At 42.3% G+C, this 16,544-nt stretch overlaps 1 protein-coding gene across 6 annotated transcripts in view; it reads left to right on the forward strand.

Annotated features, from left to right (window-relative positions):
- Nucleotides 1–16,544, forward strand: part of FMNL1 (formin like 1) — an 86,725-nt gene that overhangs the window by 54,194 nt on the left and 15,987 nt on the right. For 3 of the 6 annotated variants that reach the window (XM_074224362.1, XM_074224358.1, XM_074224363.1), the window contains exons 3-10: nt 3,484–3,597; nt 3,961–4,034; nt 4,831–4,914; nt 6,109–6,255; nt 6,935–6,952; nt 8,335–8,443; nt 12,615–12,691; nt 12,941–13,034. In XM_074224362.1, the coding sequence (XP_074080463.1) occupies nt 3,484–3,597; nt 3,961–4,034; nt 4,831–4,914; nt 6,109–6,255; nt 6,935–6,952; nt 8,335–8,443; nt 12,615–12,691; nt 12,941–13,034 (717 nt within the window). The remainder of the gene's footprint in view (nt 1–3,483; nt 3,598–3,960; nt 4,035–4,830; nt 4,915–6,108; nt 6,256–6,934; nt 6,953–8,334; nt 8,444–12,614; nt 12,692–12,940; nt 13,035–16,544) is intronic. The other 3 variants (XM_074224360.1, XM_074224361.1, XM_074224359.1) reach the window with 3 other exon arrangements.

Raw genomic sequence — 16,544 nt, forward strand, 5'->3', positions numbered from 1 at the left:
TCTTCAACCTCTGGACATTTCTTTATTTGCCAGTTTTGTTTGGGTTTTTTTTTTTGCCACTAAGAAAAGGATGAAAGTTAAGAAAAGAGCTACTGCAAATCTTTTTGTACACATGGGTTATTTCACTTTTTTGATCTACCTATACCTGGTAATGGTTTTGCTGGATCAAAATGTGCTTCAGAGAGTGATAAATGATTACAACTAGTATTTATATTACATTTTAAGATTTGCAAAGAACTTAAAAATATCTCACTTTAACCTCACAACCTATCCTGGGAAGTAGGTGCTGTTTTATCTTCATTTTACAGATGAGTAAACTGAGGCAGAATCCGATTGAGTGACTTACCCAGTAACACATCTAGTAAATATCTCAGGTTGGATTTGAACTCAGATCCAGAACTCTAACCTCTTCTCCACCCAGCTGCTTTTGTAAAGGAAGTGTTTTATAAACTTTAGAATAATAAAGGACTATTGGTCTTTATTAAAATGTTTTGATTTCATAATAGTAACATTATACCACATAATAGTAACAATATCCTAGCTCAGTATTGTATTTTTAACACAAAGAAGAAACGTATCTTTTTTTGTTTTCTCATTTTGTCCCCTAGAAGGTGGATTATGTTCCCATTTTACAGATAGACTCTGGCCCAGAAAAGTTGGGTAAATTGTTACACACAGATAGTTGGTTCTTTTCTCCAGGTCTGAGATTTGCCAGATGCCCATCAGCTCTGCTACTAGACGCTGCTCAGGAAGGAGGGGCTGGGGCTGGGCTGGGGAAAGTCTTGCAGTAAGAGATAGAGCTAGGGAGGAGGAGGGAGGAGTAAAGAAGCCTCCCTCGAGACCCAGGTTGGGTCCTGGCTCTCTGGCTAATGGGATGGTAATGCCACTTTGCTGAGAATAGTCATGGTGGGGGGGGGCGAAGTGGTGGTGGTGATAGTAGGTAGGGATGGTTAGCATGGGGACTAGGACTAGGATAAGGATCCACAGATTTGGGAGGCATTGCAAAGGCTCCCGATGCTGGTATCAAAAGGATTGAGAGAAGGGAGAAATTGGGTGTTTGGAGAATATTTTAGGAGTCCTGAGAAGAATGTTTTGACTTCAACTCTAGGCTCCTTTGATACAGGCCATTCTTGTTAGAAAAAGTGGCACCCACGAACATGTTCTGATAGGTACATAAAGATAAGCCATGTGTTCCCCTACTGATGAGTGCCCATCAATGTGGGAACATGCTCTAACATAAGAGGACGTACTCAGGCAAGGTGGTGTGTGTTTGTGTGTGTGTGTGTGTGTGTGTGTGTGTGTGTGTGTGTGTGTGTGTGTGTGTATTGTGCAGGGGGGGTGCTTTCTGCCTACTAAGACCTCTGCAGCTGCCACTCCTAGGCTGGGCAGATGGCTTTGAGGGGGTGGAAGGCTTTGGAAAGGAGAGAGCAACCAGGAGTGCCAGCCTCAAGGATGCAAATGGTGCTGCCCTAGGCCACTGAGAAGGTGGACCAGGGCAGTGGACTCAGAATGTTGGCTCCAGAACTTCCTCCCATGGCTCTGAGCCCTATTCTTGGATGGGGAGGGGCATGGCTTCTGGGCCCACTGCTCAAGGTGGCAGTGTGGGCAGAGAAGTTGGGAAGGGTCCAGGGAGCCATCTAGCGGTGTTTCTCTGTCAACACAAGACAAGGCCGTTAGGACTTTCTTGGGGCCTGAGGGTGTGGTCAGAGGCTAAAGTTAAGAGATATGTTAGGGGCTGGGCCATGGAGCTGGAGGGCTTTTGAAAATGAATTTGGTATCCATCCCTTTCAACTTTACAGAAACCATCCATGCACATGCCTCACATGTATAGTGTGATATTCTATGCATATATAAAAGCATACACATATATAAATATAATATGAGTCATGGTAGGGGGGATGCAGGGGAAAGTCCAAGCACTTTCCCAGTTACCACATAAAGTACATAGTATAGATATTGTTATTCCCTTTTAAAAGATGAGAACATTGAGGTTCCAAACCAATATTCACTCTGTTACACTATATGGGTCCCTTATAAGTATTTTTTCAGCATCCTTAACTCTTGGAATGGATGGGTTTAAATGCTGGAGGCAAGGGCCAAATTGGAAAGAACCATTTGGTTGTGTTGAGTACCAGGGATGAGGTTGGGAAGGGCAGAGGGAAAGAAATATTAGAGATTTTTGTAAAAAATGGTTCTTCAACATATGTTCAACATCACAGTGACTTTTAGCAGACAAGAAGTTGAAATATATACAAAGTTGTTGGCCATGAGTCTGGCTTCCTTCCTTTCCCTTTATCGGACAAGGGACTGATGGTCAAAGATGGAAGGTCCCTCCCTCCCTCTATGTCTCTTTGAGTCTGCCTTCTTTAATCTCAACACATCTGCATGTCCTCATTTCTCTTTTTCCCTTCCCAGTTTCATTTCCTTTATATGAAGTAGTTGGGGAGGTGGTAAGGGGGTTGGACTAGATGACAGATCTAAGGTTCCTTACAGCTCTGAATAGATTATTACTAATTCTGGATTGAATGCCAGAAGGCCTGGGTTCAAATCCTGTCTATGTTTTGTTCATAGGACCAGTTTTAATTAATAGCTAGCATTTCAGTAAGACTTTAAGGTTTGCTGGCAGGTAGTGGAGAGAGTAGAGAGAGTGGAGAGAGTGCTGGGCCTTCAAACTTTACTAGTTGTGTGATCCTGGACAAATCATGTCACCCTGCTTGCCTCAGTTTCCTCATCTATAAAATGAGCTGGAGAAGGAAATGGCAAACCACTCCAAGAAAACCCCACATGGGGTCATGAAGAGTCAAACAGGACTGAAAAACAACTGAATAACCACAACATTAAGGAATCTCATTTGGTCCTTGTAACAATCTAAGAGGTGGATACTATTATTTTACACGTGAGGTAAAATACTGGCCCAGTGTCACATAGCTGGTACCTCTCTGAGGCAGGATTCAAACACAATTTTCTGGACTCCAAATTTAACACTCTATCTGGTTTGCTCCCAACTTCCTGACTTAGAGCTGCCAGGGATCTTTGAGGTCATCCCATCCAATCTTCTATTTTTACAGGTGAGGAAACTAAGGCTTAGAAAGCTTATGCCACTTGTACAAGATTACACAGATAGTAAATGACATTAGTGGAATTTGAACCTGTTTCCTTTGATGTCAGATTCTGTGTTTTTTTTTCATTTTAAGTGTGTTTTTTTTTCTACTTTTCCTTGGCAAATCACAGCTTTTCTGGGTCTCAGTTCCCTCCGCTGTAAAATGAGAAGGTTGGCCTGTGTGATCTCCAAGACTTATTTTAGCTCATACCCTATTCTCTTATATACCTCTTTCTTTCCCCTCCACCACTTTCAGTCAGATTTCCCTATTTTTCTCCAAGGCCTCTGGGTATGTCCCATCCTGTGTGTTTGAGAAGACAGATGTGTAGCTGGGCTATGGAAGCACTCAGAGACTCTCCCTTTTCTCTTTTCCCACTTCCCAGGAACGGTTTCAAGTCAAGAATCCCCCAGCGGCCTATATCCAAAAACTCAAGAGCTACCTGGAGACAGGTGGAGTCAGCAGAAAGGTGACAGCTGATTGGATGACAAACCTGGGGGTATCTTTCTCCTCTTATATTGTCTTGCTTCTTTCTTCCCTTGCACCTCTCATAACTTGCGCACCAGGAATAGAGGATGTAAGTAGGGAAATGTGTATGTGTGTACAAGGGAGAGAATGCCCTGGATAGATGGACATGAACAGCTACGGTCAGTGTCCTAGCAGATGTGAGAAAGTGGGCAGGAAAGGGAGGCAGGAGCATGAAAAGGGTGTGCCCACTGGGGGTGGGGTGGGGTGTGTGTATTTGTTTGCTTGCTTGCTTTCCTGGCTGCCATCCAAGGGACTCAGGTGAGCCCTGAAAAGAAGGAGGACGGGCAGGTTTGGGATTCCTACCTACTGTACTTCCTCTGCCTTTGACTCCTAGTTTAAGAGGCGAGTTCAGGAATCCACGCAGGTCCTTCGGGAGCTGGAGATTTCATTGAGGACCAACCACATTGGGTGAGTGAGGGGTCCCTGAGCTTCCCATGTCATAGCAGTACTGGGGGAACCTAATATAGGGTGTAAGTTTGGGACCCTTTTTCTTGCTTTTTTCACCATAGAAGAGCTCTATTTTTCTTTTTGGTCTTTGTTTCAGGGAACTGAAGTGTCTCTGTATTGGGGGAGAAAATGATATCCATTTAAAACGGATTCTTAACCATAGATCTCTTTGACAATCTGGTGAAGCCTATGGACTCCATCTCAAAATAATGTTTTTGAATGCACAAAAGAAAATATATAAGATTTCAGTTATATTGAATTACAACTCTCAAAAGCAATATAACTAAATGCAACTATCAAATTATTTTTAAAAACAAGTTCACAGATCTTTGGTTGGTCTATATCCTGGCATGGACTTGGGTTATACCTTCCCTTGCTCTCTTTTCTTCCAGCAGGAGATGGGGATGGGCTTTTTCTCTTCTCCATCTATCTGAACTCCCTCCTCCCCTGTACCAAATAGATACCAAATAGTCTATATTCTGAACTTCCTGGCATGGACACAGCTAGTCCTGGAAGCTGCTGTCTGATGAGCCAATACCAGGGTGTGTCTGGTGCCTGGAAGGCACTGTGAGGAGTGGACATTTCCCTAGGGAGCCTGGAAGATAGCATTGTACTGCTGAGAGGTTCACTTTCTTCTCTACCTTCTCCTTCCTCACCATGCCCTTAGGTTTGGCATAGAAAGAATGACAGTAGTATTGTCTTTTCCTTTTGGCTTCTGAGGAAGTTGCCTCTCCCTACTATGTCCTTTCTCTTATAGGTGGGTGCAAGAATTCCTAAATGAAGAGAACCAGGGCCTGGATGTGCTGTTGGAATACCTGGCCTTTGCCCAATGTTCAGTCACGTAAGACCACCTCAATAATCCCCTCTTTCCCTTCATTCCATTTTTGCCTCTTTTCACCCCATTTAGGAAGTATTAAAAGTAGTTGAACATTCTAACATCATAACCTTCCTCCTCCCACATCGATCCTTAGGTTGGTGGTCAAGTCATTCCTGGCACAGTAGCCTGGCTCTGTTTCTTTTGGTTTTTTCCCCTTTGCCAAATCCCACTACCCTAACATACTTACATACTCAATTTTGTCTCATGGAACTATAGGCCATGTTATTGGGTGGTGTAAGAAATAGCAATGGGGAGACCCCAAAATAATCCATAATCTCAAGATAGTTGTTGAGCCCTAATGGTAAGAGTACCACATTTATAGTTAAGAGTACCTTAGTTCAGAACCTTAGTTCCCTCTTCTTTCTTTTCTTCAAGTATGTTATAAGGTTCAACTAAGTACCAACACTGTGTGAGGTGTTGGAAATACAAAGACACAAGCAACATAGTCCCTGCCCTTAAGGAGCTTGTATTCTATTGAGGTTTGGGCATAAGGACAATATTTATTCAAAAAAATTACAATACAAAATATATTGCTACTAGGCATGCCTTCCCATTCTTTGGACATCAGTTTTTCTGTAAAAATGAATGAGCTGGACTGATATCTCTAAGATTCTTTCAGTCTCTGTCTAATGCCTATGATCTTATATATTTCCTTGCAATCTCCATAGTGTCAGAGGCAGTTAGGTGACCCAGTGGATAGTGTGCTGGACTTGTAGTGGTCAGGCAGATCTGAGTTCAAATCTACCCTCAGACAATTTCCTAGCTGTATGACCCTGGGCAAATCGTTCAACCTCTGCTTCAGTTTCCTCAGTTGTAATAAGGAGGATAATAACAATAATTACTTTTCAATATTGTTCTGAGGATCAAATGTGATAATATTTTGTAAAGTGCTTAGCAGAATTCCTGGTACCTCTTCCCCATATCCAGCTCCCCAAGGGGAGCCAATAGAGATCACTATTGACTATAACCATCTTCCCTGCTCATCTCTTCTCTACTGATCTGTGCCCCCTAATATTCTATGTCCTTCCTTCCCTCTGTTGACTTTGGAGGTCTTTCCCTGATCACCACTGGGTCTCTCCTGGCTCTGACCTCTTCCCGCTGTCACCATTACTTTCACCAGATTGACTCTATAGCCCACCAATACCTCTGCCCCCACAGGTATGACATGGAGAGCACAGATAATGGCAGCCCCAGCCCAGAGAAGAGCAAGCCTCTGGACCAGTCAGTTGAAGATCTTGGCAAAGGCTCTCCACCTCCTTCCTCCTCCTCTCAGCCCCAGGGCAGGGGCCGCCACCTGACGGTCAGGTAACTAGGACTCTGTTCATCTTCCTTCTAATGTCTTGAGCAATGTTTGGATGTGGCTTGTGGGTTGAGCTTAGCTTCCCCTGGGCCTCTCTGGAGAAGACATCTCTGAGATGAGCCCATGGAAGCATTCCCAGAAAGTGCCACTCTGTCAAGAGGTGCCAGCCTGAGCAGGGATAACCCCAAATGTCCTGTGGGGTCCTCTTGGGTAGATTAGGAAGAAAGTGAACTATGAGACATTACTAGAAAGGGTCTAGAGAGAATCCCTGCAAGGACTTAGACAGGAAATAAACTATGTTCACTGGGCACTTGGTGATGATGGAAGGAAAGTAGCTAAGGGAGGGGTTGGCAGTAGTGGTCGTGCCAGGTTAGTTCCAGCCTGGTGGTAGAAAGTTATCTCAAGCTTAAGGATCATAGAATTGTTGATGTTGAACTGGAAGGGGACCTTAGAAGTCAGCAAGTCTAATTCCCCCATTTTACAGATGGGGGAACTGAGGCACAGAGAGATTATGTGACTTGCTACACAACTAGTAAGTGTCTGAGGTGGGATTTGAACTTGGTTCTTCCTGACTCTAAGCCCAGGATTGCACCACCTTGCTGCCTAAGGGATAAAGGGATACTTCTCTGGAGACTCTTTTCTTACTTCTTTTTTTAATTCTTTCTTTTCTCCTGCTGCCTCTAGATGTCCCCCTTCTCCCCGGTATGTAATGTTCTGGCAGGATTGGGGTGCATGCTTGGGGTCTATCTCTGTTTCTGGGGGGGGTCAGTCCTAGCATGATTTAGCATTATTGGAGAGCTGTGGTTTGACTGTCCCCCACCCCAAATCCAGGAGCATTTCCACCAAGGTGATTGCGTTCAGCCTGTTTGAATCCCCTGGTGATCCCCACTTTTCCATTGCCACCTTGGGCCCAGCTGGGGAGACTCCCAAGGAGGCTCAGCTCAAAGTCCTCTTGCTTTTGAAAGAAAGGGATAAAATGTATTCCATTTATGTCAGTTATACCAGAGGCCATAGTAATTGATCATTTGGTGCCCAACAAAATCTTGCTTAAGCAACAAGGTCGTCTGGCATCATGCCCATTGGGTATGTGAAGGTCAAATCAGACAGGCCTCTCTCTTGCCTCCAGGGACCAGGTTGGTGCACAAGTGTAAACAAACTCAAATTCACGATTCAGGGCCAGGCAGGACTTAACTTTGTTCAAGTGTTTATATCCTAGAATCACTAAATGAGATTGGGAAGGGACCTTAGGGAGTCATCTAGTCTACCCCCCCTCCTTATGTTATTTTATTTTTTTTTGCAAAGCAATGGGGTTAAGGTCTCCAAAGTCACACAGCTAAGTATTTATTAAGTGTCTGAGGTCAGATTTGAACTCGGATCTTCTTGACCCCAGGGCTGGTGCTCTATCTACTGTGCCACCTAACTGCCCCCCTATCCCCATTATTTTACATATAAGGAAACTGAGATCTAGTAAGGGGAAAACTGATTTGCTCAAGATTAATCAGATATTAAGTAGCAAATTTATTCAAATTGTATTCGAACTCAGGGCCCCAGATATCAAATACTGTAACCTTTCCTCTTGTCTCATTTGTAAGCCAAAGTATTGGAAGAGTATAAATCACCAACAAGCATGTCAAGAACATTTATTATGCACCTATTGTATGCCTACTCTTTTTTACACCACCATTACCCTTAAACACTTCCAGCTAGATGATGGGAGATAAAAAGGGGAAAGGGCCACAGTCTTTGCCCTCAAGGAGTTTATAGTCTGCTAGCCTAAATTATCTGAAATCTAATTCCCTACCCCTGGAGTTGAACAGGATCTCTCCTAGAAGACAGTTTGATATGTGTCACGAGCATAAATGGGGAACCTATATTATCTGTCCTTTTCTAGGGGATGGTGAAGCCCCTAGGGGCCCTAATTAGGTCTGTCATTGTAGGACTATGGCTGACTGGTAATTAGTGGGAGGGAGGAGGGCCTCACAGACCTATAACTCTTGGAAAGTTTAGTTCCTCTTGTAATAGCTGGGTCAGGAGGAGGGGGTCCCAAGAAAATTCTGGGCTCTCACATCTCTGCTATGATCTAGGCTAAACCCAGCTCACAGCCGGAAGACCCTGAGGAACTCCCGTATCGTCAGCCAGAAGGACGATGTACATGTTTGCATCATGTGTCTCCGTGCAATCATGAATTACCAGGTAAGCTCAGTCTGGCCCCAGGGTGGAGAGGGGATGGCAGGGCCTTTAGGATAATTTCAGACAGCGGGGGTGGGTGGAATAGCTCAACCCCAGCTCTTGGGGTTTTAGGTTTGAACTCCAGGGACTCCTAGTCAATAGTCTTGCCTAGGAATTATCTGGCCATGGCAACCCAAAAAACAAACAAAAAAAAATGCAAAATGGTCCTCAGTCTTGAGCAATGACTGTCAGAATAGAGGAAAATGGAGCAAAGCTATGAATCACACAGTTTGGAAACTGTTTGATTGTATTAAGTCCCAGAATGTGACAAAGTCTCCTAAATGGTGTCTGTAATTACTCAAGGGAGTTTGGCATAACTGTCCATGTATACTTTGGATCTACCCTATTGATGGAGGCTGACTTGATTCTAGAACTGGACAAGAGGAAGAAATCATACTCGAATGCATCTGGAAAATTACTTGCTGTTTTTAAAGATTTTTTGATTTTAATTATGCACCTACTGTGTACATACTGTTTTTACACCACCACCCTTAGACACTTCCAGCCACATGCTGGGAGATTAAAAAGAGGAAAGGTTTAATTTTAATTTGATTTTAATGATTCCAATTATCTCTCAATAATGCTTTTATTGTGAGTCATGGAATATAATTAGCCTCTAAAGAATTAAGTGGTAGATTACCCAAGCAGCAAGAGAGGACCAGGGACAAGTAGATTGTCCCATTTTATCAGCAAAGAATTGTGTCCAAGATTGTGAGAGATTATGGGGCAGCTAGGTGGCGCAGAGGATAAAGCACCAGCCCTGGAGTCAGAAGTACCTGGATTCAAATCCGGTCAAAGACACTTAATAATTACCTAGCCGTGTGGCCTTGGGCAAGCCACTTAACCCCATTTGCCTTGCCAAAAAATAAAACCAACCCCTCCCCCCCCCAAGATTGTGAGAGATGGCTGCAGAAGACATACATGGTCAGAAGAGGATATGGATTGACCTTGTGGAAAGGATAGTTAACTGACAGAGAGTGCTGTGTTTTTCACTGTTATCTGTATTATGTCAGAGGAGACCTAGATGATCCCAAAAACCCCTTGTAGAGACTTTATGGGAGGACATGGGCAAGAATTACATAGGATGAGAAGACATAGTTTATACAATTAGAAAAAAAAGTAGTAATAATAAAAAAAGAATTTTGTATAGTGCTTTAGGATTTGCAAAGATCTTTTTTTTTTTTTTTTAGATTTTTCAAGGCAATGGGGTTAAGTGGCTTGCCCAAGGCTACACGGCTAGGTAATTATTAAGTGTCTGAGGCTGGATTTGAACCCAGGTACTCCTGACTCCAAGGCCGGTGCTCTATTCACTGCACCACCTAGCTGCCCCAGATTTGCAAAGATCTTGACAAGATTAGTCTCATTCCCACAACAATCCTGGGAGGTAGATACTATTTTTTCCAGATTTTACAATGGATAGCTCACTGGATCTGGAGTCAAGAAGACTTGAGTTCAACTCTAATCTCAGATTCTTATTAATCTGGGTGAACCAAATAAATTGTTATTATTCCTCATTTTTTAGATGAGGGAACTCTCTGAGTCTCTATCATCTATCTAAGAGTCAGGAGATGAACAAAGTCTTCTAATTCACCATCCATAACTCTGAAATCTATCATACTGCCTTTCATGCCATTTTTCTTTAATTTGGGGATGAACCTTGAACCCTGGAATTCTATTTAAGCACTCCTTTATCAGCCTCAGACACTGTTTACCAACTCTACCCCAGAATAATGAAGAAAGGGAAAAGGATGGAAGCCAAGGAATGGTGTGCTGGTAAATGTTTAACAACCGGCTCTCCAGAAAAAAATTTATTTATAAATAGTTATACAGCATATGATATATCTATATCTATCTATCTATAATATGTATGATATACATTTAAGTATAATCTAAATTATTGATATTTTTCTCTCTTTAAAAAAATTAAAATTGATTATCTATTTTCAACATTCTTTTCTTTTTAAATTTTGAGTACCAAATTCTCTCCCTTCCTCCTACCCCTCCCCTACTCACTGAGAAAACAAGTAATATGATATCAATTATACATATGAAATCATACAAACATTTCCATATTAGTCATATTTTTTTAAAAAGCGAGAAAAATAAAGTGAGAAAATTATACTTCAATTTGCACACAGAGTTCATTAGTTCTCTCTCTGGAGGTGGATGGCATTTTTTCATCATGAGTCCTTTGGAATGATTTTGGCTCACTGTATTGATCTAGTAGCCAAGTCTTTCACAGATGATCATTGCACAGTATTGCTCTTTCTATACACAATGATCCCCCAGTTCTTTTCACTTCACTTTGCATCAGTTCATATGTCTTGCCATGTTTTTTTTCCTGAAACCACCCCCTTTTATTATTTTCCCTAGCACAATAATAGCACTCCATCATAATCATATATCACAACTTGTTCAGTTATTCTCCAATTGATGAGCATCCCTTCGATTTCCAATTCTTTGCCAACACAAAAAGATTCACTCTAAATATTTTTTTATACATGAGTCCTTTTCCTTTTTCTCTTTATCTCTATGGATACAGACTGAGTAGTGGTTTTGCTGGGTCAAAGAGTATGCACAGCTTTATTGTTCTTTGGGCATAATTCCAAATTGATCTCCAGAAATGGTTAGACTAGTTCACTAGTCCATTAGTGTACCTATTTTTACCTCAATTCCTCCAGTATTTGTTTCTTATGGGTGTGAAATGGTATCTCAGTTATTTTAATTTACCTTTAATCAACAGTTATTTAGAGCATTTTTTTCATATGATTAGAGAAAGCTTTGATTACTTCTGAAAACTGCTTGGTCTTATCTTCTGACCATTTATCAATTTAGTATGGCTCTTTTATAAATATGATTCAGGAATATATTCAGTAAATATATATGTATATAAATATATATGATGTATATATTATATATATGTCAGTGGAAACTTACTGTAAAAATTTTGATTTTACTTCATCATCTATGGTCTCTCTCACTTTTTTTTTAAGTCTAGACAATCAAACCCTGATTTATAACATTTACTGATTTCCAAGGTAAAAATGTTCCCACTTGAATTTAACAAGGTGAAAATGTTTCCTCTGAAAATGTAACAATTGGCTTTCTTATGAGAGCCAGTTTGAGTCCCTTAACCTAACTAACTCTTGTGGGAAATAGAGTAACCAGGATCATTTAGCCTGGAATAGAAAAGGTTAGAGAAAACTCTAATTTAGGCCTTTAAAAGGATAAAGGAATATTTAGAAAGAAAATAGTGACTACAACTGGATAAGAAGAAATGTACTTTGATTGAAGCAAGAGATTGAAGAGAGGTAATATATAAAGAAGCTAGGACTGCTTAAAGGAATTGGGAAAAAAAGAAAACATTGGGGAGGGGGTGGGGAACCCATAGTTGTTTACAGGATTCTCATGGAGGAGAGAAGGATTAAATCTGTTCTGGGTGGTATTTAAGGGATCAAAACCAGGGGCAATAAGTTGCTGAGAGACAAACTTTTTAGTTTGATTGATAGATGGAAATCCTAAAAGGGGATGGATGCCTCAGGAGGGAGTGGGCTACCCCATATTGGAGGCCTTCAGTCAGGGCTGGATAGATACAAATGGTCTCTGAAATCTTTTCTGAGTTGAGATTGGGTGATTCTATTGGTGAGGGTAGGCTGAGGGAGAATGTGGGAATTCTCCTAGAGATGGAGGTGGGGAAATTTGACCACTTCTTGCCCAAAGGCAGGGGACATGATGGAACTGACTCAGAGTCAAGAAGTCTAGCTTCAGATCTGATTCTGATACCTCTGATAGTAGAGTGACCTTGGGCAGAATCTTTTCAGATTTGAAGTTTTTCAAGTTTCGGTTTCGGTTTTCATCTATCTAATGGAAATAATCTCACTTGCTATATATACCCTTCCAGGATTAAATAGAGTTAGGGGTCAAAACTCAAATAGATACAGATCCCTGAGGGCCTCATATTGATTTAGAAAACCACAAATTAACATCATATTGTTTTGGCTTTTGTTTATTTTGTTAAACATTTCCCAACAAACATTTTAATCTGGTCTGGGCCACACTGGGAGTTTTAGGGAGCATGTGGTTTGGATAGACCTTGTAATGATGTGTTGATTTATGGACTATTCTCTCTCCCCAGTCTGGTTTCAGTCTTGTCATGAACCATCCTGCTTGTGTCAATGAGATTACCCTGAGCCTCAACAACAAGAGTCCCAGGTGAGGTCCCAACTCTCCCAGAGCTGTGTCTGTATTTCCCTTCTGGCTCCTGACCTTGACTGCTTCCCCCTGCCCCACTCCCCCACACTCTCTACCCCCTCCAACCCCCCAACTACTCCCAGTCCAGGCCCACCCTACCCTGCCTCTCTCTGATCCAGCCATCTAGACCCTTCCAAGCTCTTCCATCCCTCCTTCCCAGCTTGGCCCACATTTCTTTCCTGTCTCATCCTCCCCCAAATCTCTTTCTAGAACCAAGGCTCTTGTGTTGGAGCTGCTGGCTGCTGTTTGTCTTGTGCGAGGTGGACATGAAATCATTTTGGCTGCCTTCGATAACTTCAAAGAGGTATAGCATCACCAAACCTTTTAGCTGCCTTCCCCTTCCTGCTGCTCCGTGTTGATTCCGGGGAGTCCTAGCCTTATTCTGGTGAATCAGGGGAGTCCCCCTAGCCCAGGTCCTTAGAGGCTTGGGATTTCAGCGCTAGGGTAGTGAGATTCCCTTTACCTTTGTCCACCTGGCTCCTCAGCAAGCAAATGTGATCTAGGCCAGGGCCTGAGTCTGGAGTTGCAGCTACCCCTTGGTTGTGCTTTGTGGTGGTGTTGGGGGTCCTGAGAGGGGTGGGGCAGTTGATGAGAGCCTGGCATTTCACTATGAAGCCTTGGTCAAGTCATTTGCAAGGACTCAACTTCTTCATCTATAAAATGGGAATTTTAAAAATAATTTCCCAATCTTAAAAAATAATAGTGCCTATCCTCACAGGGGACCAGGGCACTTAAATTTTTTTTCATTCATTATCCTCATGTCCCCAGTACCTAGCAGAGTGTCTCCTGTTATTTGCCAGTAGGTTATTAAATACAATTGATAGTAATAATATAAGCATTTATATGGCAATTCAAAGAAAATTCTGTAATATATATAAATCTCATTTTTATCTTCACAGACTGTGAAATAGGTTCTTTAGTTGTCCTCATTTTATAGATGAGGAAAGTGAGTTTGAGAAGTTAAATAACACAGGAAGGGTCTGAGGCAGGATTTGAACTCTGGTCTTCCATTCTCCTAAGCCCTCACTATACCACCACTGTCTCCCAACCTTGATTGAGACTGATGGCTTATTCCAGAAAAAACAGGCCTGGGTGGAGTCTATGTTTCCTCTGCGTCCTGGCTGAGAACTTCTTGGTATCATCACTTCATTTGTCCAAACCTTTCCACCCCACCCCACCCCCGAATATAATCCATCCTGGGCTCTGGGAGAGGATCTGGAGGGAGGGTGCTCCCAAATTGATGATGGGGAAGCAGTCTTCATCGTTAAGAGGCTCTGTCCTCAAGCTGTCCTCCCTCTAATGAGGAAGCCTACATCCCAACTTGTCCAATAAAATAATAGACTTGGAAAAGCTTAACAGTGTGAACAGTGTGTGGGAAACCCAAGGAAAGTGAATGAATGGAGCAGACGGTTGGAGGGAGGATGACTTAGTTTGTAAAGGCCGATTTAGGGGAAGAGGATTTTGAATAGACCAGGGGAAAAAGAGGTGAAGCAAGGCTAGGGCCTGAGGGTTGCCACCCTCTTCCTCCAGGGGCCCTAACATCATTCTCTTTGCTCCATCCTGTGGCCCCATTCTTTCTTCCCTGTCTTCGCCCCCTAATCTCTTACTCCAAAAGCCTTTGATATTACCAAATTGTTCATCAGAGAATTAGAACCCAAGGGGACCTCAGAGTTCATCTCATCAAATCCGATTTTTTTTAACTACTGAAGACACTGAGTCCTATTGAAGTTAAGTCAGTTGCCCAAGGTTACAAAAGGCAGTCTTTTTCCCATTAATGTTCCTTCTCTAGAACCACTTATCAAAATTCCATTAGATAATTGAACTTGCTGCCTCAAACTTGAGTTACTTACCATTCCTCAGTCTCTTATGGAAGGGTTTGACCTTCTTATTGCCTCTGGAAGCTAAGCTTTCTCTCTCCCTGCTATTTCTTTCCCCCATCTCCCTTCCTCTTCCTTCTCCCTCTTTTTCTCCCCCCTCCTTTCTCTCTCCTCTCTTCTCCTTTCTGCCCTCTCTCTTCTTCCATCCTCTCTTTTCCCCTTCTCTACCCTCTCTTTCCCTCTCTTCCCCTTTCTCTCTCCTCTCTCCTTCCATCTTCCCACTCTTTCTCCCCCCATTTCCCTCCTTCTCTCTTCCCTCTCCCCCTTCTCCCCTCTCTCTCTCCCTCCTCTTTCTACCACTGTCTTTTCTCCCTTCTCTCCCCTCTTCCCCATCTCTCTCCTCCCTCTCTCTTCCCTTTTCTCTTCCTCATTCTCTTGCCTCTCCCCTTCTATTCCATTCCCTCTCCCTCTCTTGCTTCTTCCCATTCTCCCCTTTTCTCCCCTCCTCTCCCCTTCCTCTCTTGCCTGCCCACTACCCTCTTTTCTTTCTTTTTAGAAAAGAGTCTGCTTCTTTAAAGGAGTCAGCTGCTGGCACTCAATAGCCTCCTTCCCCCACATTCTGCCTGTGCTCAGCTATTAATACATCCAAGCTAGGTAGTGTCTGAGAAACTGTCAGCCACAAGGAAAAAATAAGAGAGTATGGGATGGTAGGTACTGTGAGTCACATAGCTCCTGGGAATGGCATGGACTTTCCTTGGGGATTGTATAGTGGAAACAAAGGAAGAGTACAGGGATAGGATTGCCCCATTTAGAGACTATAGGGGAGAGATCCCTGATCAATCAATCAATAAGCAATATAGGTCCTTTTCTCCTTTCTTTAATCTCTTTGGGGTTTAGTTTACTACATGCCATGCTGAGCTAAACACCAGGGAACTAGAGAAAAAAATGAAGCAACCCCTGCCCTCAAGAAGCTTATATTCTAATAGGGGAAGACAGGAGTGTTTACAGGTTATCTGTAAGATGTCTTCCTGTCTGTACATGCTTCCCACTCTCCTTCTAGTTTGGTGAGGAGGGCTTTGATCTGTTCTGCCTCCCTCTATGGCTCTCCCCAGATACTCAGTCTTATTTTTCTGAGACATACTTAGTCATGGTTCACCCTGATAGAACTCTGTTTGCTCAGAGCCTCCCTTCTGTGGAATTGAGTAGAGATTCTAGTTGGTTTTTTTTTAAATTAAATTTTATTCTGGTTTTTAAGCAAAGGTCCACATCCCCATCATCGAGAAAGCGAGAAAAACAAAATCAACGTTAAAATGTGTATAGTCAAGCACAACAAATTCCTTCATATTTTGTTTAGTTTTCCATTTTTCAGTTATGTCCGACTCTTCATGACCCCTTTTCTTGACAAACTTGCTGCAGTAGTTTAGCATTTCCTTCTCTAGCTCATTTTACAGATGAGGAAACTGAGGCAAGTAGAGTTAAGTAACTTGCCCAAGTAACTTGTCATACAGCTAGTAAGTCTCTGAGGCCAGATTTGAACTCAGTAAGGTGAGTTTTCTTAATTGTATCTAGCTATTCCCAAATTTCCTCATTAGCTGTATCCAAAAAAGACTCAGTCTGAGCACATCACTTCTCTGTCTCGAATAATAACCTTGTTTGAACATAAATCCTCTGGAATTGTGATTGGTCATTGTATTGATCACTTCCCAAATTCATTTACCTTTATAATACTGTTATTATCTTATAAATTATTCTCCTGGCTTTACTCCCTTCACTTTGCATTAGTTGATTGCATCAGATTTTGCATACAAGTTTTCTAGGATTTCTCTGAAACCATCCCCCTTCATTATTTCTTACAGTTCAACAGCAATCCATCACATTTATGTACTATAATTTGTCCAATCATTCCCCAACTGATAGGTCTGCCTTGGTTTCCAATTTTTTGCTTCTATAAATGTTTTAGGACATATAGGTCCTTTTCTTCTTTCATCTCTTTGGGG

This window comes from Macrotis lagotis, chromosome 2, assembly GCF_037893015.1.
Source record: "Macrotis lagotis isolate mMagLag1 chromosome 2, bilby.v1.9.chrom.fasta, whole genome shotgun sequence".
In the NCBI taxonomy this organism is placed as follows: domain Eukaryota; kingdom Metazoa; phylum Chordata; class Mammalia; order Peramelemorphia; family Peramelidae; genus Macrotis; species Macrotis lagotis.